This window comes from Gavia stellata, chromosome 31 (assembly GCF_030936135.1).
Source record: "Gavia stellata isolate bGavSte3 chromosome 31, bGavSte3.hap2, whole genome shotgun sequence".
NCBI lineage: Eukaryota > Metazoa > Chordata > Aves > Gaviiformes > Gaviidae > Gavia > Gavia stellata.
Genome location: NC_082624.1, coordinates 6,338,810 through 6,359,215, shown reverse-complemented (window position 1 = coordinate 6,359,215; position 20,406 = coordinate 6,338,810). Strand labels below are relative to the sequence as shown.

The following is a 20,406-nucleotide window of genomic DNA, read 5'->3' as shown; positions in this document are numbered from 1 at the left end:
CCGCCCCCGCCACGTGCCGTGCGCGCCTCCGTCCGGCGCTGCGTGCGCTGACGTCAGCACGCCGCCCACGGGGCCGCGCCCGCAGAAGCGTACCACCGCCTCGCGCCACCCGCAGAGGGCGCCCGCCACCGCCCCGCGCCCCGCCCCGCCCCCCCCCCCCCCCCCCCCCCCGCCCCCGGTCCCGGCCCCCCCGGCAGAGGCGCAGGCAGAGACACGGGCAGGACTCGCGAAACGCCATCACTTTATTAACTCCCCGTGACAGCACCAACGACCGCAGGCGCCCCCGCCGCCCCCCGCAGCGCCCGGCCCGGTAGCCTGCGCACTCGGTCATCCCCGTGGCAAGCCTGGCGAGCGGGAGGCCGGCGGGGCAGCAGGACCCGCCAGTGGCTACTGCCACACCGCTGTCGGGGCCCGGGAGTGCGATCTCTGCCGAGGCCCCAGGCACCCCGGGGGCGCGCGCCCCCTTCCCCGCAGCTCCACACAAGGCACTTGGGCAGCACCAGGACCCCCGCAGCTCAGGGGACTGGCTCCCACCCGGCGGTCCGCGGGCCATGGCCGTTCCTTTGTCGCTTCCCTACTCTCGCGATAGCGTTGTGTTCAGAACCTACGGGCAGGAGTTACACCAAGCAGCAGCTTCCAGCCTCTGTGGCAGGAGCCAGCAGTGAAGAAGCTTCCACTGAGACAGGCAGCTGCTCATACAGCAGCAGGCCAGAGACACAGAGGAAGGAGCTAACAAAACGGAGCAGCATCTTCTGCAGCTGACCCCTCCCCAAACACCCTTGTACCGTAGTTGGGACATGGAAGGGACCTACACCTCTCCACACACCGCTTTCCTACCAATAAGGAGCTTGGGCCTCTGAGCGCCGCCAGGTCTGCAGCTGAGAAAGGACCAGGGTGGCAGCCCGAGAGGTGCCAAGATGCTCCCATGCCCTGCTGGCACTCTTCACAGCATGGGAGGGAGGGCGGATCAAGCCCATGTGGCAGATCTTGTAGTTCCTCCCATGGTTGTTGTCCCAGTGGGTCTTCTGTCCACACTGGAAGGAGATGCAGAACTCTGTGGCCCTGCGGGAGATGGATGGCTTGGGCAGGGCAAGCTCAAAAGAGAAGGTGTCTGTGTCAGCCGAGCTGTATGTGCTATGCATGTACTGGCAGGAGATGTCCCGGAAGCTCTTCCAGCCATCAAAGGTGATGCGGACCATCACTTTCTTCTCGTACTCGACGTTTCTGACCTTCACTGTCCCCGACAGGGCACGGTCCTGGATCAGGCAGTTCTCCAGGCAGACAAGGTTGCTGTGTAGGCAGCTGCGGAAAGTCATGTAGTCCGCAGAGGGCTGTGGGAAGTCCAGCACATACCTGCACGCTTCTGGGCGTGAGTCCCGCAGCCTAGGTCGGAAGCAGGCAAGGTCAGACAGGGCATGCTGCAAATCACAGAGGTCCTCCTCAATCTTTGAGAAGAAGCGGACAGCCGTCAGCGAGAGCCCCTTCATGTCAGCAAACACGACTCTCTTTTTCTTCTGGCCCTTGGAGCTCTTGGTGCTATCTCGCCGTTCAGGCTCGGGTTCTGCGCTCAGCTTCTGGTTGAGACAGGATCGGAGGGGTTTGCGCCCCCGGTTGCCCCGCAGCTCCTCATAGGAGTTCAGCAGCTTGCGGATGGGGGGCGAGTTGCTCAGGCAGAGCCGCATGGCCAGGTCCACGGGCATGGCTGGGGGGGCAACGGCCTGCGGGCTATACACCTGGAAAAGCCTAGAGGCAAAGAGGGGGTCAGGCGGTGTGCCCCCGGCTGCCGGGCCTCCAGCCCCGGCGAGCGCTCCCCCTTCCCTCCGCCCGCCCGCCCCCGCCCCGCGCTCACTCGCCGCAGCTCATCGCGTCCCGCCCGGTCCGGTCCCGCTGCCGGCGGCTCCGCACGGTCAATGGAGCCGTGGGAGCGCCGGCGGCCGGGACACCCCGCGGCCGCGGCGGCAGCCAATCGGCGCCGGAGACACGCCCCCGAGCGGCCAATAGGGGCTCGGGGCTGCCCCGCCCCGACGGGCCGAGCACGCGCCCCCGGCTCGCCCCCGGCCAGCCCACCCGCCGAGCGCGGTCGCTCCCACCGCAGCCGGGCTCCGGCCGCTGGCCTCGCACCTCCCCAGGCACCGGGGGGGCGCGGCGCTGCCCCCCACGCTGTGCCGCAGAGGAGCCCTCTCGAGCGAGGCCGATCAACGAGAGCCGGACCGGCGAAGCCCCCGAGGGAAGAGACCGAGCCAGCCCAGCGACCCGGGTACCGGAGACCACCCTCTCTCCGCCGGGTAACGCTCCTGGCTGCGGCCTTCTCCTCGGGAGCACAGCTTCCTGCTGCTGAGCTCAGCGACGAAGGGGGCTAACATGAGAGGCAGCACAGGGAAAGCTCCTAATGCTAGAAAAACTTGAGTGGCTTTAGGAGATAAACGTTTACTGAACTACCAATGCCCGGAGGCAGCTCCAGGAAGAAGAGCAGCCTGCTCCTCTCACACTGTCTTCAGTGGCGGGAGGTTTGAACTGCTTTTACACATCCCTTTTCAAGTGCTTGCTCGAAGACAGCTATTTCCAGGGTGTCTAAGCAGAAAGCAAATCCCAGAGTCTAGGCTCATCCTCTATCAAAAGTGAATCTAACTCAAAAGTTTCTTACCCCGGTTCCTTGCCCTGGAAAAGAAATTCACTCACACCTGAGCAGGCAAGAGACACTGTACTGCCCCTGACATTTATATTCAAAATCACCTTCACCGTTTAGCTCACATGTGACTCCTTGACAGAAAAGGCTGTCACCTAAATCAGATCACCCCTGCCCTGTTCCACCTGCTAATCTCTCCAGAGCTGTCTAGCCATTTACGTTAAGCAGCCCTGATTGTTCCTGCTGACAGCACAGATTTTCATCAGCCCGTGACACAACCTACCTATCAGTATTTATACACAGCTTTCCATTGCCACTGCATCTGAATGTCTCCAGCACAACGCACGACACCTCTCGCAGGATGGCCAGAAGTGAGCTTGAACCCAGCACTTGGCTGGAAAAAATCTACAGTTCAGCCCTGGCCTCAGCAAAAACATCAGAAAAAGAAGCAAGAGAGTCAAAGCGGCACCGTCCCCTAGAAGGACGCATGGCATTCACGTCACTGCTGGCCAGACGCTCCTGCCTGGGGAGGAGCAGGACAGTGATCTTTGTGGGTGACCAGGAGCCAGATGCACTTGCCCGGCCGGGCCTGCAGGAGCTGGAGGTGTCTGCTGTTGCCCAGCGCTGCTGGGTACCAGCCCCCCAGCCTGGCCAGCATCAGAGCAGATCCGTCTGCTGGGCCTAGGGCAGACCTCCCACTGCCAGCACGCAGCCGACACGCTGCACCAGAAGCCTTGAGCTGAAGCCCTGGCTGGTGACCATGCTCAGGCCTGAGCTGGAAGCAGCACTCCCTGTTTCTGAGGCCAGCTTCGGAGACAGGCAGTGCCGCACCCTTCCACAGAGGTCAGCTGGAGGATCAGCTACAGCATCCTCATCCCTACAAGGTTTAACTGTGGCTGCAACTACCCAAGTTACAAACCCAAGCGACATCTCCCGAGGTTGTGACAGCAAATTGCCCCCCCTCTTCTCTGAACTAAGGGCTCTTGCTCATGGTCTCACAAGTTGTCTCCTTTTGAACCTTTGAATACCTTAAACTTTTTCCTACAGAATTTCCAGTTGTTTCCCCACTGTGTAGGGAAGTTTGTGTAGGTAGTTATTGCTACTAAGGAATAATCGTCCTCACTGAATCACATGTTATTTATTTGACATCATTTTCCTGCAGATAGCCAGGAAAAAAGAAACAGAACCACCTTTGGATTACTTTTCCTAGGCAGGACTTTCAGAGGAACGACTCCCTTGATATCAGCTCTAACCCAGGTATTTCTCAATTCTGGGGAAGCTGCTGTCACCCAGAAGCACAGCAGCCTACAGCCAGGGTCAACCAAGGCAGTGGAAGAGAAAGCCCACAGAAAAATATCAGGGACAGGTTTTCCACCTTTCACTCATGACTGGGGCCCAAGGGAGGACAGTCTCCCTGTGCACTGTTGTGATGGGTCGCATACTAGACGACTCCGCATGCTTACAAGCACAGATACCCTCCAGCACATACAACACAGGCGATGAGTCAATTTTCAGCAGTTGCTTTCCTAGAATCATCCTTTCATCACATCCTCTCAGGCTGACAGTCCATTTCCCCCACGCTTCAGTGGCTCGGGGGAGTCAACACAGACACAAAAGAGTCTTCCTAGCAATGAAACCACTTGCCTCACCTTTCTCCTGCACTCAGGAGAGCAGATCTGGCTCAGGCTGGGAAATTACAATTCACCATCAGTGCCCTCCTTGCGACCTCTTTCACCATCCACCTACTTTGCATTTAGAGCTAATCACTCAGTAAACCCAAGCTACCTCCACCTTGGAGGGAGCAGAGAACAGGGAATGTATTTGAGCTGAAGCCTTACACCAGACCCCATGGAAGCTGGAAAAGTTGCTCCCACTCTGCACATTCTCTTCCAGAGGCACAGATTAAGGTGGGTAGACTGCTGCATCCTCTCCTCCATCTAAAAGTACAAGCCAAAAGCATCACTTCCTCCGCAGAGTTGCGGATGCTTCCCCTTCCCCCAACACAGACAGAACAGAGGCACAGTGTTAGCAGTGAGGCACTATCCAGTCCCAGAAGTGTCCCGGTATTTAGTCATGGAAGGACAAAAAAAGCAGACAGCAGCATTTTCAGGTATGCCAACACTGAATCTCACTATGAGCCTGACTGATTTGAGCCTACTAGCCGTCTTCAAAAATCCTGCACAGCCTGTGATGATGTTGCCATGTGCCAGCCGTCAGACTCCAGAGAGGAGCTGTACTGAAGGCACTCTAGAAAGAATCAGACCCAGTTAAGATTCAGAAGCTAGAAGAAGAGGACAGGCACCCCTTATGCTCACATCACTGCAGCCATGTGAGATGCAGCAGGGAGGCAAGTATTAGCTGTCTGGACAACTGTTCAGTCAAACTTAACAGGGCCAAGGAGAAAGCCTGCCAGATGTGCCACCTAGACATTCTCCAAGCAGCTCTTCTAAAGCATGCTTCTGCCACAGCGGATTAACAACGACTTTGGCTGGGAGCTTCAGTCACCTCTGTGAAGCTGCTTGAGCTGCAGATATGGGCAAGGCACAATCCACAGCTCTTCCTGGGGGGCTGTGCGGAGGTAGGTGCTACTGATTCCTAGGGATTAAACCCAGCCTCCTCTTAACGTCTATACTTAAAAGAATCTTCTTTACCTAAATGGATTCATTAGGAACACTATAAACCACACATGCAAAGCCACTCACACTACAAGACACACTGTGTCACCCCCTGCCTCGCAGAGGAAGGGGAGTGCCAGAGCAGCACCAGGCTGTTCCTCACACAGACCACCGTGGAGGGAAGACCCTGCCCTGAAGGAACACAGACCACCGTCTGTCCACGCACCTGACAGGCACTGAGCTGAGGTAGCACAGGATACCCTGGCTTCTCCTCCAACTAGAAGAGGCATGCACGGGTCAACAGGGCTGAAGAAGCTTTTCTTCTGCGTGACCAGCACAAAGGAATTGCTTGTCCCCCTTGCCCCAGCAGCTGTTTCAGCAGAAGGGAGTTTGACAGTTTCTACCCTCACAACCACAATCAGAAGCTGTACCAGAACCCCTCGCTCTGTGGAGGGAGGGTCTTCAGATCACACATAGCAAAAGCTGCTTTCTCCTGAGCCCGTGATTACAGTTGTTCCATTTTAGTGAAACTGACTGCCACTGGTCTTAAATAAGGCATCCCAGCAGCTACACACTAAAGCTTTCCAGAAAATGCTCTCTGACTTGTTACTTCACATTTTTTTCTATTGATCCAAGTCTCCCTGCACAGGGAGCTGAATGCTCTGCTGCAGAAATCAAATATAGAGCACTGGCCTGATAGGAAACAGACAAAGCATAGAAGGTGAGGCAAAAACAGGACTGCTATTCTCATCCTGCAACAAGAGACCATTCTGGTAAACCTCTGCCACCCTCATGCTCCAATACCTTTCTAAACAACATGAAGGCACCACAAGCCCCCACAAGCTTACAAAATTCCTCAGAGCTCTTCCACAGTGCTCAGCTGCTGATCATGCAGACCACCCTGTACAAGGGCCCTTCTTGCTCTGGTGTTCACTGACCAAGGCAGCCTTGAGCTTGAGGATTAGCTGTAATAGTGGTGCAATCTCCCTGAAGTCAGCCAGTCCAAAGAAACAGCTTGGAAAAGGCCAGAAAAGGAGCAAGGCCTCTCATCCCCCTCACTGGACTTGATCTACATGCAGAATTTCAAGAGGTGAAATAGCAGCACTTAAACCCTCTGTGTAGGACCTGCTCTGGTGCTGGTCTTACACGAAGTCTGGGCACACAGCGGAACTGCAAATCAAAACAAAAATTTTACATGGGCAGTATGAAGACCCCATGGCTCTGGCACAAACACCCTGAGCGTGACCCAGATGCTCTGCTTAAGAAGAGGTTTGTGACAAACCTGCAAATGCTGTCTGACATTTCCAAAGCTTTCATTGTGATTGCACCATTCACAATCTGATCAGAGAAAACACAGCTGGCTCCTGGAGGCACTCACTCCTTGGCCCAGGGCAAGAAATGCCATTATCAGCAGGAGGTCCAGGTAGCAATTCCAAATCCAGGCCTACTCTGCAGGCAAATCTCAGATACCTGTAATGGCAAAGGTGGATGTTTTACAAGGATAGTGCTATTCTTGCCAAAATGCCAGGAAAAAGCAGCGTAACTCCTCTACAGCTGTATTAGAAGGGGCTGTACTGACACAACTGTATCCACCCTGGGACACAGGCTGCATAGGCAGAACAAAGCTTGTGCAGCCTGCCTTCCCCAAAGGCAGGGCCTTTCCAAGGAAGGACAGACCTGCTGTTTGGCCTGCATAACAACCCTTCAAGGGAGAAACTCGAGGCAAGTAGAAACCCTGAATTCGTAAGCTCGTGGCCATCTCCCAGCTGATACTGTCAGAAAGACAAAGGGAACAAACTTGGTAAACTCTTCACCGTCCCTTCCCACTGCAGGTTAAGGAGCTGGTGCTAAGCACCCCACACATGACCCTATGGCTCTCCTCTGCTCGCCCATGACATTCCCGTTGCTCTGAGCTGCAGTTTCCATCCTTAACGTGTTCCCAATCCCTCCTGCTCCTTCTGCAAGAACCAAGATTTGCTCTGCCAGCAAATCTCTTTACGTGTCATGTTTTTTTGCTCAAAGGATCACGTGGCAAAGATGGTGCAGAAGTATCCCCCGGTTCACCTCAGAGCAATTGGCCACTTGCACAACATCCAGGGTTGCACAGACCCTATGACGAGATCAAAGCTGATGGGGGAAGGTGGAGTTTACATAGCTGGTTGCCACACCATTCAGTCAGTCAGTTGCCACCCCATAGCCTAATTTAAAGAACAGTGCTAAACTGGAACAGGAATGAACACACAGCTGCAGGTTTAAAAAGAGAGCACCCTATTTACCAAGGCTTTGAGGATAGATGCGCTCTGTCCATGTCTGCTGTCAAACTAGCCTGGGATCTGGAGAGGCAGTAGCTACACTCGTCCCTCCCTCGGGACTCCAAGGGGACTGTAGCAAGGCTGATGCAAAGCCTTGTTGGAGGGGATGCTGTGACACAGAGTGCCCTTGCTCAGGAGCACCAGAGAAAGGAGTCTGGCTGTATTCCAGGCATGTCATAAGCAATTAGGAGTTTGAGCAGAGCTGTGGGGGCAGCGAGCCCCTGGGCACCAGCAGAGGGAAAGATGTCGTGCTGGTTTATTTGCATGCTTTCAAGGGTACCCCTTCCAACACCGCTGCTCCCCTGCCCACCCACGCCACGGCTGAAACGGGCACGGCCCGGGCGGCCCCGCCGCGCCGCCCCAGCGCCACCTGCCGGTCGCGCCCCGCCCCGGCGGCCGCGGGCCCGCTGCAGCGCCCGACCCCCCCCGGCGCCACCGCGGTCCTGGCGCTGCGCTTACCGCTCGGCCCTCAGATGAGCTGCACCGCTCCCGAGGCCACCAGCGGGGCAACGGTCTTGTACCGGATCAGGTGCTGCGAGCCCTCCTCCAGGTCGATGGTGTACTCTCTGCCAGAGAGAGACTGAAGTTCAGCCACCCCTCCTGTTTCACTTTAACCCACACTGCTTTTGTGAAACTAACTTATTTACATGCAGGGGGAAGTGCCCACCTACCTCTGCTCATCCCTCTCTGGCTCGACCAGGATGTTCTCCTGCCGCTCCAACACCCTCAGGAACACAAAGGAATCCAGGTTGGGCTTCGGAACTGCAGACAACAGATTCAGAGCACAAGCTCAGCACTCGCTTATGTTCCTTTGCAGGACACCGAGCTAACAGAGGGGTACGAGGGACAGCAAACTCATGGCCAGTAAAGGGACTGCTAGGCACTTCTGATCAGATGTAGCGTGCGCTGCTTCAACACAAGACAAGACTCGATGGCAGGGGCCAGTGCGATCCTCTGACGGCAGCACCGAGGGACAGCAGCACCAAGCCACGTACCACACAGCAGAGCAGCATTATGACCCTGTCACCATATCATCTCTGCTTCTACTGAGCGCCAGCTGGAGGACTAGCCCTTAACATTCCATGATCCCCAGAGCTTTCCCCACACCCCTGCTGCTATAATTTTCAGATTACCCTGGAGTCTGGATGTACTCACCTGATTTTAGGAGAGAGACTTTCTGCAGGTTGGGCGGCATATGTTTTAGGGCCACATTTTTCAGATAAGTCTCTGTGTTTGCCATGTACCTGAAACAAATCATTGGAGCATTGACTGGTTTAACCAAATACAAATTTGCAGGGACAGCATTGACTCAAAACGCCAGCAAGCGACATCTTCTGGTCCCACAGGCGTGGCCAGACACAAACCTAATGGCTTGCCCTGGTAACTTGCTAAGAGTTACCAGAGTTATTTTATTTCACCTCTTTCCTTGTCCATAAGGAAACCTCACGGTAAAACGCGTGATTCTTACTGCAAACCTGTCTAAGGCTAGCAGTCTAAGGCTGAACAGGACTGTTCAGCATAACACACGGGCGAGTTCCATAACCTATAAAAAGGTAGGGAGATGCATCCAAAACCTACTCACTCTTTAGCAAAGGCAAACTCCTCTGGTGACAGAATGGAAGGCTCCCCTTCGGCTCGAGACTTCTCCTTCTCCAGAACATGGGGGAAAAACTTCTCTATCTGATATTGAACAAAATCCCAAAGACTGTAACAGACCTCTCCCAGTAGTTCAGTGCCTACAATACCCACTCCCCAGAGGCTTCCCCTACAAGCAGCGGTCCACTGCTGTACAGGCGTACGCAGCAGCTGCAGGCCTGCCCAAATACCTGCTCCTGAATTAATAGCGATATGGCTGGGGTCTCCAAGCTGCATAACCATATGTGTATGTGGCAGGACCCAGGCAGAACATGCAAGCATTCAATTGTGCCATCCTGGGCTTAGATGAGGTAAGAAAACACTCACAGCAATGCTGTGATTCTCCTTCGTCACAACAGAAAAGCGTGTCCAAGAAATTAGTTCCTTTGCATTGCACTTCAGGGGACACAGAGAGAGTGTGCTTTAACTAAGTGCCTTGCTGAAGCAGGAGGCCTTTTATGGGTAAAAATCACTCCTGAAGTCACCCTTTTTCATCTCCTGGGCAGCACAAGCAAGTATTACCTTCACAAGCCTACATCGCAAGTAGCTGCTGAGCACATAACGGATCCTTTCAATCTCCATGTGGTGAACACTGACCTTCAAGTCTCCTCTCTTTGCCCGTTTCAGGTTTGCCTCCTGCAAGGAAGAAGTTAAATGGTTGAAATGTCAAACAACGAGAAACAGAAAGGAAGATGGGTTTTGTACATAGGGCCCACAAAATCAGACTGCAGCTGGTTTTGGTGACAAAAAGCACACCGTTTCCTTCTATCTCTCACTCTCCTCTCCAAAACAAGCTCAAAGAAGGTACTCAGAACAGCCTTATCTCAGGGACAGAGGAGCAGACAGTCCTGGCAATCCCAGAAGGACCCAAGCATGTATCTGCCAGGCCAAGCAACCAGGGCCTGCCTGTACCACCACCTTAGCCCAGCAGAACCTACCATATGGTCCAGCTGCTCCACAACACACTCAATGATCTCAGGTTTGCTCTCCAGCAGCTCTGGGGCAAACTTCTCATTCAGCCAGGCCTAAAAGAAGGCACACTGTAAGTAGAAGCAAGGAATGCACCTGCTATATGCCCCAGCCCGCAGATAAGCAAGAAACTCCGTCCTCCCCACCTCCTCCGGCGAACCCAGGGGCCCGGCCTCCAGCCGCCCCACATCTCCCCAAGAGTCCAGGGCCCAGCTTTCAGTCACACCCCTCACCCCACCCCGATCTCCCCGGGGAGCCCCAGGGGCTCGGCCCTCAGCCGCTCTCCCCAGCCCACACTACCTGCTCCAGGCTGCGGATGAGCTGCGCCGGGGTAAGCACCAGTTCCTCACTGCCCCCATCCGAGTCCGCCTCCGTCCCCTCACCGCTCGCTGCCGCCATCCCGCCACAGCCTCCCGCCACCAGCTACAGCCCTCTGCGCATGCGCAGCCCGCCCCACTACGCAGGCGGCCGGCGCGCCCTGGGTTCGCTCCACTGCGCAGGCGCTCGCACCGAGCCCGGCGCGGCCTACCCCCAAGAAAATGGCGAAGGGGCAGGGAGAAGCACCACAGCTCTGTTCGGTCGAGAGCCGCGAAAGGCAGCTGAAAAACGAAGCTGTATTAGACGTCGGCAAAATCGTTGCGGCTTAGGAACCACGTCTCTCGGACCACGCCGTGACAGAGGAGCAAGGCCGGGCGCCGTGCTGGGGGGAGAGCCGAGCACGGCCTGCAGGGCCCTGCTCATTCATTGGCTCCTTAAGCAGAGCTCAAGTCGTCGCTGGCTGTGGGTGGCCAAGATGGAAAGGCGTTGAGTGCAAGGGGGCAGCAGGAGAACGAGACTGAGCATTACAGATGTGCTTTTTAAATTCCCAAGTCAAACACTAAGTACGAAGATAGACTAGTACCACTAATTGTACCTGAAGTAAACTTTATCAGATGAACTGATCTTGAAATGATGCTAGCTCTGTTTGTTCACAACCAAGACCCTGCTACTGTAGGAGTAAAAATCTCACCCATAGTGCTACTTCATGCAAGGCAGTGCTATAAATATGACACAGACACAGTTTAAGAAAAATTTACTAATCCATTAGTACTTCTGCCAATATTGCAACAGATGTGAAAGGCAAACACTGTTACAGTTTAGAAAAAACAAGTTTTATACAATTAAAATATTAAACAAATCTCAAAAAAAAAATCAGTGGCTGAGTAATAAGCCTGGAATTTCAGATCCAGTATTAGCACCTACAGTACCACCAAAAGCTGACACACCCGATCTGTTCTGCATAAGTCTTCTCCTTTTCTACATGCTTGAATTCCTTTTACAATTGGACAATGACACTCAGAACCTAAACCAGGACATTCTTGCTTTGATAAGGGAAAAGGATACAAGAGAAAAATATTAACCCAGCTTGGTTTGTAGGAACTTTACTTTTGCAGGTATTGCTGAGGAATGTCGATGCATGGGGGATACTAAATAATGCACAGTTCTACTTTTCAATACTGTGCCAGCAGATAGAATTAAGAAACCATTTTACACTACATCTAACAGTTTGTCAAATCAATGTTTTCCTATAAATTATATATAATAAATCCATAAAGAAACAGTTTTACACTTCACATTAATCAGAGTAGGGTAGAAATTGTTATGTTTATTGGTTCAGCATCCATTTTATTGTACTTACTGTTTTATGAATGAATAGACCCCCCTCTTCTGCTGAGCATTGACAGATGCAGTAACAGCACAGATACAGCAGTAGAAAAAACACCAGTATTAAAGTCTGGCTATTCCTCCCCCTTCTAGGAACAACCAAAACTTTAAAACAAGTAACACTTTGCCTTCTAGTCTTCCACGAGAATCAGCACAGAAAATGTCAGAGGCTCATTGCCTTGAGTCACTTCTCACCAGGCAGAGGCACTGTATATCCCCTCACTCCAGTACTGAACTGGAGGGAAGGCCTCGTTTCTGGGAAATTCCCAACTCTGACTTGTAGCTTTCCAAAGCCCGATACAGAAGCATTTAAGAACTAGGGAGGAACAGCACTGCAGTTATGTGACTAAAACTAGACTTCCATTGGGCTAAGTGCCCCATTTCTTTCAGAAGGGTATGTAGCTTTACCATTTCAGCTTTTTCTTGGAAAAAAAGAGAACAACTAAAAAGTGATCTCATTGCTTAAAAGTTTGCCACAAAATGGATGCTGACCAGCTAGGTCACCCCATGTGGAGCATTTTTAGGAAGTTAGTCCTTGTAGTAGATGGCACTGTGGATCTGGCAGCAGAGAAAGGAATGATGCTCTAAAGTAGGAGGTAGGGGAACTTTGATACAGCAAGTCCACTGTTGAGCTATCTGCTAGAAAAGAAGTTTCATATTATTAGAAACTATTACTACACAAAACCAACAAAACCCTACACAAACCTTTACATAGCTATATTTTGTTATCTTCCGAGATATGTAGCAGGAAAGGTAGGGTTACCACATGCTGTGGTGAGAGTAGCAGGAACAGAAGCCGACACTCTGGATTTCAGTTGTCTAACAGGAAATAAAGACCTTTACTTCTTTGTTTCTTTCTGCATAACAGGCATAAATATTTCCAATCTCTTTTCTGCACACATTGCCAACAACCTAGACTTAGACTACCATCCCAGGATCTGCAGAGTACCTAAAACAAGGGAGCCAGTTCAAATTTGAGCTTTTCAAAAGCAAAGCTTAATGAAAGTTCAATAGGTATTTTGGAAACCCAAGGATACTAATTTTGCAGTTCTATACTGCATGTAATTATCACGATCCTTTATTTTAGCATCTCGCTTTCAAGTACTCCAAGCACTCTTTTCACTTTGTGACTCTGCCACACAGTATCCTGAAAACTAAGTGCCTTTCAGCAACTTTTTCCAGTTAAAGCTACCAAAGCTAGAGGTTGCTGGCTACTCTTAACTGAAAACATCACAAGTAAAGATACCGAAGCGAGAACTGGAACAGCATCCACCTGAAAAACTACAGTAAAAAGTTTTTGTGTGCTAGAATACACTCAGGGACAGAGTCATACAAAGATTTTTCCACTTAAAACTATTGGGTAGGGTAAGATCTCAAATACAGTAGCAGATCGCAGAGTTCCTCTGAATTTACACGTATGTTACAGAGACCATTAGAAATCCTAAGATATGCCACCTATTCCTAGCCAGAGTCTTATCCTCTACCACTATACAGGATAGAAAGACAGTCCACATTTTGTGGAGCCCATGCAGGCTGCATTCATGAACGTATCATCCAGGACAGCGTGCGGGCTCCAAATGATCAGGTTACAGTTGAGAAGGTGAATACCTAATAAAGCTCCAGTTCCAGGTCAGGCTTACTTGGGTACTCATACTGCTTTCAAAACAGGTGTTTACTGACCACAAATATTTGCAATTCATCAAACTATCCAGAACTTCATGATACAAGTCTTTCTCCATTTTAGAAATATCAGTTGTTTGAACACAGACAGAACTAGCTTTTATGTGATTGCTCAAAACCCACATCACCTATGAAAACACTCTGCAATAATTGCTGTGAAATGAGTGATGACAAACGGCTTGTGCCAAATATATGCAGATGCAGTTGATAAAACACAAACTTGTTCCAACAGTAGAACACAAGTGCCATGCAATACAACAGATTCCCAAGTGCTAATAACCAGATAAAGAAGGATATTCTGAGACAGAATTGACATCCCCAAGCGATGCCAAGTTGACAAGCCAGAGTTGCTTAGAAACAGGTATGCATCAGCAAGAATCTTCACCAGTTTGCTTTACCAGAACTTCTTGTCATGGTTTGCTCCAGCTTGCAGTAGATTAATCTGGTTTATAAGCACTGTAAATATGGGTCAATCATAAGCAGACTACCAAAAGAGAAATCCTAGAGACATGTAGCAGACGCAGGTTAGAAAAAGCATTGAAAGAATGTACTAATACTACCAAATAAGTTTATTTGCATTTCCCCTTTAGGCAGGGTAAGATTTGACTCTTAGAATATGTCATATTCCAAGATTCAGGACAGCAGATAAGATATACTGTATACAGTATCTTATCAAATGTTTCTGAGCAGAAGAGGTTTGGAAGAATCCCACCACTTGGCACATGAAACCAAAGTGTCACCCCAGGCAAAGATAGTTCTCTGTTCAGTCCCTTCTGGAACAGAAAAGCTGCCATTCAACAGTATATAGAAGTGAATCTTCTATATACTTAGAACCAAGAAGGTAAAATGTAATTACTCACATTGATTTGTTCAGGATTCTGGGGCTAATAATATTGACTTCTAGGCAAAATACAAGGGGATCCTTAACATGCTGTGGTTATGACCTTGATTTCACAAGTGCTCGAAACATGGAAGCTTTTAAAACGGGCCCTGGTCTGAGGTACCACAGAAAACATTTAAAAGGAAAAGCTGTATCTTTCACAACAGTATAGGAAGAGCAGGTGCTAGTATAGCACCATCAATGATTTTTCTTGAATATTTCTCTCTTATGCTATTAGTCTGAAAACTGTTTGGAGATCCAAAATAAGCATTTAAATAGTGACCTATTTTACAGTCCAGATTTAAGGGTTAGTCTTAAGTTTGTCTGCTCACAACCTTGTGACAGAAAAACTTCAAGAGAATAAAAAAATATTTTTATCTACAGAACAGAGAACAACTTTGGACATAATACAGGTTTATGCATATTTATACAATCAAGACCTGAATTTCTCTAAAGGCAAATCTGGTATCATCTGATCTGTATTAACATTCAGTGCCATAATGCCAAGTATTGGTATTTCTACTTATTCAGAAAACCTAGTCCACACAAAATATATGTGAACAGCCTTTGATTACATACAGTTGTGGGATAAATATTCTGTCTCAGTATAACAGACTCTGCCTCTCTGAGGATAGAAGACAGGCTGAGATTGATCTAGTATAAGGTTAACACGTACCTGAGACTCCACAGTTTTATCTTCCGCTGGTCATACCTCTGTCTTCATAAATGGTAATTTCAATCTGCACAGAAAATCTGTTAGGGAAACGTACTATAAAAAGATTATGAAAACAGAAAAAAAAAAAGTGGAAAAACATTAAGATATTAGAACCTTTGATCTTTCTGCTTCATACCTACTGTTTCAAGGCTAGTTTCAGAGCTACAAAACAAACAGAACAGCACACAAGAGATGCCCTGTCAGGTCAGATCAGTGGTCTATACAGCCCAGGAGAGTTCTGACAGCAAGAACACAAGATTCTGTGCATGGAGGGTTTATGAGCCTTGCCACCTTCTGTTAAATTTCAGGAAAGGCTATGCAGTAGGCAAAAGTTAACACTTCTACAGTTCAGCTACTGTCACTAACGAAACTGAAAATGCTTTTACTCAATTTGACTGTTGTGGTTTTTTTTTTTCCAGGAGGTATATGCATAGAAAAATGTGGAAAATATATTGAGAATAATGAAGTCATGTAGGTGACAGCTATAAGCTATTTAGACAAACACACAGATAACCCAACTGCAAGGAATTAGCCTTCGCATGCATTTAATTGGCAATATTTCAAGTTGCTTTGGTTTCAATATTCTTGAAAAATGATACATGTTACTCATTCTATCCCTAGATTTTGCTATGCGAGGTCTTTACAGCTACTAAGGTAATAACTAGATAAAATGCCTGCAGTGTGGTTCAAGAGTTGAAGAAAAAAGGTTAAAATAAGCCATGCTAGAACCAAGAGCAAGGGCTAGGCTGGTATCAACTTACAGTGATGTCATATGGCAAAATCTTCACCAGAACCTGAGCGGAGGGTCGCAAATTAAACAACAGCCATCTCTTGCTTTCACATTACCAATTTTTATCCTACCAAGTTGGTCACTTTTTTCCAATTGGACAAACTGCATTTTTAGCGCTCACTGAAACAGAGGAAGCATCTGAAGTGTTGGAAGTACTCTGTTTATACATACAAGGAAGTCTCAAAGGACAGATTCCAATACTGCATTTTCATTGTCTTTTGATGTGACAAATCTTAATGTACTAAAATCTGACCAGAGAACAGTACACAGTGGAAAGTAACAAGACTAATCACATATTCTGGCATATCACAGAACAAGCATGACCAGAGGGTGCCATACTGAGATAAACAGGTAGCACATCATAGTTGGACAAACCAGGAGACAATCTAAGAAACCATAGAAGGATACAACTCTTAGTCCTCTTTCAATGGGGTCTGTCAGAAGGAGGCCCTGAGGAGCATAGATCTTCTCGTTCTGTTCCTGAATGAACTTGGCAATTTTCTTTAGAACCTGGTAAGAGAACAGCACAGAAATCATAGTACCTTAATCAGGTTTCCCTACATTAGAGTCAGAGCCCCAGCAGTATCACAGATACAGCAACGTTGGGAGAGCCTAGCACACAACTAGAGACAGAACTAGCGTGATTCCTCTGAAGTAGAAGCAATCATTACGTTACTCAAATTGATGAATATAGACAAGCCTGAGGCATATGTGAAATCACTTTGCAATAAGATCCAGAGTCTATATGGAATTGGTATGACAACGGTGCAAGTCACAGAAATGCTACCAAGAAATAAGTCTTTGACTGATGCCTGTATGAGACATACTGCCTTCCAAGTAACACGGTAAACAAAAAGAAGTGCACCTTTTCATAATGTGTTTCCATGCACAAGAAGATGGTATAGGCAGTCAGACAGGCGAGACACCCTTCAAGGTAAGACTGGCCCCCAAGTTTTTCAGCTTCTGCATAGAGGTTATTCAGTGTTCGGACAGTCTCTTCAAACTGCTGCCTATCAATCTGCAAGAGAAGTCAAGTTTAGCTGTCGTGCCCTGCACACGTCAGAACTCACCGATATCTTCAGATATCTACTTTTGTTTATTGCTTATTTGCACGTCCACACTTTGCAGCCACTGTGTTCGGAGCCAAAGTCTGAAGGACACTTTGAGTTACAGACCTGTAGTTCTTTGACAAATATCTGCCAAGCGATCAGACCAAATCTGAATTCCAACACAATGTGAACACAAAACAAGTAAGAGTAACATAACTAAACCAATGTGCAAGCGATTGGGGAAAAAAAAGAAAAAAACAACAGAGCTTAATTCACATGCAAAGACATTTGCTAGATTAAAAAGAGCAATTAGGGAGTGGATTGACGGAGCTAACTCTTAATATCAATAATGCCTTGTTGTTGCTGCAGTTCTGGTCAAACTAGCTCTCCATAAACCAATACAAAACAAAACAAACGGGGAAAGAGAAGAAAAGTGTGGTGAGAAAAAGAAAAGGCTTTAGCAAAGAGTGTTTGTTTTGCTATCAGTTGAAGATATTACATCTGACAGCATTAAAGTAAATGAAAATACTTGAAACAGTACTTGTGAAGCTACTGAACAGGCTCAGCAGAACTGGCTGGTCTCCACAAGAGAGGACAGTGTTAATGCACCACAGTACAACAACGCACGCTTTATTCTCACCGACATAATGAAGACACTCTATTTTGTTGCTACAAAAGACAGCTGCCTTCCTCAGGATTAAAGAAAGCACAAAACACCAGCATTTCATAAACACCGAAGAGAAGCATTTTTATTTATTTTTCATGTGGCTTTTCACTGCAAATTAAAAGTATTTTCTTACCACAATTGATCACAAATGCTATGTGACAACAAATGACGCTTTTATGCCAAAAAATAAACAATATCCAAAGCAGGATATGTCTTTAAACTTTGAAATCATGCCTCTCTCACACTATGCATAGGACTGCAACAAAAAGAGAGTATTAGAAAGCGCTAGCATCCTTAAAGACAGATATGAGACCTTAGCATAGCACCCTCGTGGAGCACCGAAGGGAGAACTGTTCCCAGGACAGGGACACGCGCGGGGGCGGGGGTGGAACCCCACCTCCCTCCGACACCTAAAAGGACGGCCTTAAGTAAAGGAGCGGAAGTTTGTGCAAGAGACCTATCCCCTGCTCCAGAAAGAGGCAGAACGGGCTTACGGCCACTCGAGTCTGTCAGGTCACTCGTGAACGCCACCCGGTCCCTGTCCGCACGCCCTCAAACCCCACGGCCCGCGGGCGTGCGCAGGGTCCAGTCCTTCCCCGCCGCCCCACCGGCTCGAAAGCGCCGCTCCCGCCGCGCACAGCGCGAGCTCTGAGCCCCAGCGGCCGCGGCGAGGCGGGTGGCGGGGGTCGGCCCCGGGCTGCCCGGAGGGCTCGGAGCGGGCCCGCCCCGCCTTACCCTGTTCTCCAGCTCGGCCGGGAACTTGCTCTGGAACTGGCACCGCGTCCCGCCGCTGTAGTCGCGCTGGATGAACACCTTGCCCGACACGGGCGCCTGCTGCGGCCTCATCGCGCCGCCGCCACTTGCGGCCGCCGCCGCCCGCTCCGCTCCGCCGGGCGCAGCCGCTCACTTACGGCTGTCGCAAAAGCGTCGGGACGACTCCGGGCTGGGGAAAGGGCGGAAGTATCGTCTGGCGCACGCGCCGCCGCCTCGCCGACCCGCGGGGAGCGGCAGTGCGCAGGCGCGGCTCCGCGGGGAAGCTGAGCGGCAGGGTCTGCGCATGTGTGCACACCGCCTGCCTGCCATTGGCGACTCCCCCTCCCACCGCAGGCACGGTTACCCCACGTGCACACAGCGTGGTACAGCCCGCGTGACGCCCCCTCTCCCCCGAACACATGGTACAGCCCTGACCGCTGCGCGCACACGGCGCCGGCCCGCCCCTCCGCACGCAGGCACAGCCCCGCCCCGCCCCGCCCCGCCGCGGCGGGCCGGGCCCTGCGCTGCGGGCGGGCTCCGGGCGGGCCGGCGCCGGCCGCCGGGGCGGTGCTCGCGCGTCTGCTGCCCCGCCTTCCCCGAGGCGTGTCTGGGGGTTCGCGGCCGGCCCCGGGGCCGCGCCGGTCCCGCCGTCTCCCCGGGCTGCCCGTGGCGGCGGCCGCGGCAGCGCAGCGCGCAGGCACGCCCGTGAAGCCGGCACTCGGGCTGTCGGGCCGCCTGCGAAACCGCTCGGTCCCTCGGCCGTTACTGCCCCAGGTGTTAATTTCACGATGTTTTCGTAGGAATTCGAGCCGGTGGGAAGAGGGCGGCGCGCAGGCCCCTTTGTTGCAGCTGGTGTTGCTGATAAACACACGGTCGTTTCCAGGCCCCTTAACCCTTGACCTCGGGAGCCCTGCTGCTGCACGGCATAAGCAAGGTCAAAGATCGCTTAGTTTGAGGAAAACCTGAAAACCATTCCTGAGCAAGGCAGGCGAGCAGCAAGGGAAATCATTGACAGTCTCAAACTTCGAGCCTTCTCGGCTGGCCCCTGCGTGCGGTCTGGCGGGGTGAGAGGTGGCGGCAGCTGGCGGGGGAGCAGCCCAGCGTGCGGCCGAGCTGGATGGCCCCGTTGCCGATCCCCGCACCCCGCAGAGGCAGCGGGCCACCCCGAGCCCGCGGTTTTCCCAGCCCTGCCGGCACCGGGCACAGGCAGGCTGAGAGGGTCCCTGCTGGGGTGCTTTTGGCTGGGGCTGAGGCAAGTGGCTACAGGGCTGTACAGGAGCCGGCATGTTAACCTGGGCCTCCGGCCCAAACGCTGTTTTGGGGTGATGTCCTGCCCTTTGGGGCTCACCGTGGAGTGTCACTGCCTCCTTCCCTTTGTCTTAGTGTAACACTCTATGAAGCTGCTTTGTCCTTCTGCCTGGGGACTACGTGGGACAGGGCTGGGCTCCCGGATCCGACGTGTTGGGCAGCAAGACGGGGACTCAGTGAGCAGCACCCCTCTGCTGAGGTCCTTTCCTTTTGTATGTAGAGCATTGCATTGCTGAGCGGCTTCAAAGCTGCAGTGATGGGCTTGAAAGGGCACCGTACACTTTCCAGAGCCTTTGGGAGCCCGGCGGTGTGTGTTCTGGGCAATGGGACATTAGATTTGCAAAGAGATAGTTTAGTTTGAAAATTCTTTAGGCAGGGGGGTGATTCACATGCTGCAGCTAAATGGCCTCTGGATCTAATGACATTATTTAAAAATGTTTTAAATGAACAAAAACATAAAGCGAAGGTGAACCTCCTTGGGAGGTGGAATGCTTCAGTGTAACAAGTGCCGTGGCCTCCACAAAACCCCTGAAAAATGACAGCACCCTTTCAGCTAATTCAGAAACCAGGGGAACTGGAGAATGATACAATTAATTGAAGATTTCTGAGTTCTCTATGGCAAGCTGTGTCCACAGGATTGACAAAAAAAGTAGACACTAATTACAGGCACAATTTCTGAGCCTGAGCTGCAGCACAGTCCTCG

At 50.9% G+C, this 20,406-nt stretch overlaps 3 protein-coding genes across 6 annotated transcripts; all 3 read right to left on the bottom strand.

Annotated features, from left to right (window-relative positions):
* Nucleotides 1-466: 466 nt before the first annotated feature.
* On the bottom strand, nucleotides 467-1,863 carry LOC104256262 (protein phosphatase 1 regulatory subunit 3C-B-like). Its single transcript, XM_059831478.1, has 2 exons — nucleotides 1,850-1,863; nucleotides 467-1,743 (listed from the first exon to the last, which is right to left on the bottom strand). The coding sequence occupies exons 1-2, from the start codon at nucleotides 1,861-1,863 to the stop codon at nucleotides 834-836; spliced, it is 924 nt and encodes a 307-aa protein (XP_059687461.1). The 3' UTR covers nucleotides 467-833.
* On the bottom strand, nucleotides 1,713-10,556 carry GINS4 (GINS complex subunit 4). 2 transcript variants are annotated; one of them, XM_059831479.1, is made up of 8 exons: nucleotides 10,458-10,556; nucleotides 10,127-10,213; nucleotides 9,711-9,824; nucleotides 9,136-9,233; nucleotides 8,709-8,797; nucleotides 8,225-8,315; nucleotides 8,013-8,119; nucleotides 1,713-1,743 (listed from the first exon to the last, which is right to left on the bottom strand). In XM_059831479.1, the coding sequence occupies exons 1-7, from the start codon at nucleotides 10,554-10,556 to the stop codon at nucleotides 8,023-8,025; spliced, it is 675 nt and encodes a 224-aa protein (XP_059687462.1). In that variant the 3' UTR covers nucleotides 1,713-1,743; nucleotides 8,013-8,022. The 2 variants fall into 2 exon arrangements, with proteins under 2 accessions (XP_059687462.1, XP_059687464.1); XM_059831481.1 differs by lacking the exon at nucleotides 1,713-1,743 and adding an exon at nucleotides 6,689-6,711.
* Nucleotides 10,557-11,213: 657 nt separating this feature from the next.
* Nucleotides 11,214-18,502, bottom strand: GOLGA7 (golgin A7). 3 transcript variants are annotated; one of them, XM_059831450.1, is made up of 5 exons: nucleotides 18,378-18,502; nucleotides 16,792-16,944; nucleotides 16,335-16,436; nucleotides 15,098-15,161; nucleotides 11,214-12,500 (listed from the first exon to the last, which is right to left on the bottom strand). In XM_059831450.1, the coding sequence occupies exons 1-4, from the start codon at nucleotides 18,486-18,488 to the stop codon at nucleotides 15,114-15,116; spliced, it is 414 nt and encodes a 137-aa protein (XP_059687433.1). In that variant the 5' UTR covers nucleotides 18,489-18,502; the 3' UTR covers nucleotides 11,214-12,500; nucleotides 15,098-15,113. The 3 variants fall into 3 exon arrangements, with proteins under 3 accessions (XP_059687433.1, XP_059687432.1, XP_059687434.1); XM_059831449.1 differs by having other exon boundaries at nucleotides 11,214-12,497; XM_059831451.1 differs by lacking the exon at nucleotides 11,214-12,500 and adding an exon at nucleotides 12,512-13,997.
* Nucleotides 18,503-20,406: the final 1,904 nt, after the last annotated feature.

Excerpts from the sequence above, each read along its gene's own strand:
- GINS4 (XM_059831479.1), bottom strand. The coding sequence starts at position 10,556 with ATGGCGGCAGCGAGCGGTGAGGGGACGGAGGCGGACTCGGATGGGGGC. Across the intron at positions 10,214-10,457 it reads TCATCCGCAGCCTGGAGCAG|GCCTGGCTGAATGAGAAGTT; the intron begins GTAGTGTGGGCT and ends GCCTTCTTTTAG. Across the intron at positions 8,120-8,224 it reads CCAGAGAGGGATGAGCAGAG|AGAGTACACCATCGACCTGG; the intron begins GTAGGTGGGCAC and ends TCTCTCTGGCAG.
- GOLGA7 (XM_059831450.1), bottom strand. The coding sequence starts at position 18,488 with ATGAGGCCGCAGCAGGCGCCCGTGTCGGGCAAGGTGTTCATCCAGCGC. Across the intron at positions 16,945-18,377 it reads CGGCCGAGCTGGAGAACAGG|ATTGATAGGCAGCAGTTTGA; the intron begins GTAAGGCGGGGC and ends CTTCTCTTGCAG. Across the intron at positions 16,437-16,791 it reads TGGAAACACATTATGAAAAG|GTTCTAAAGAAAATTGCCAA; the intron begins GTGCACTTCTTT and ends TTCTCTTACCAG.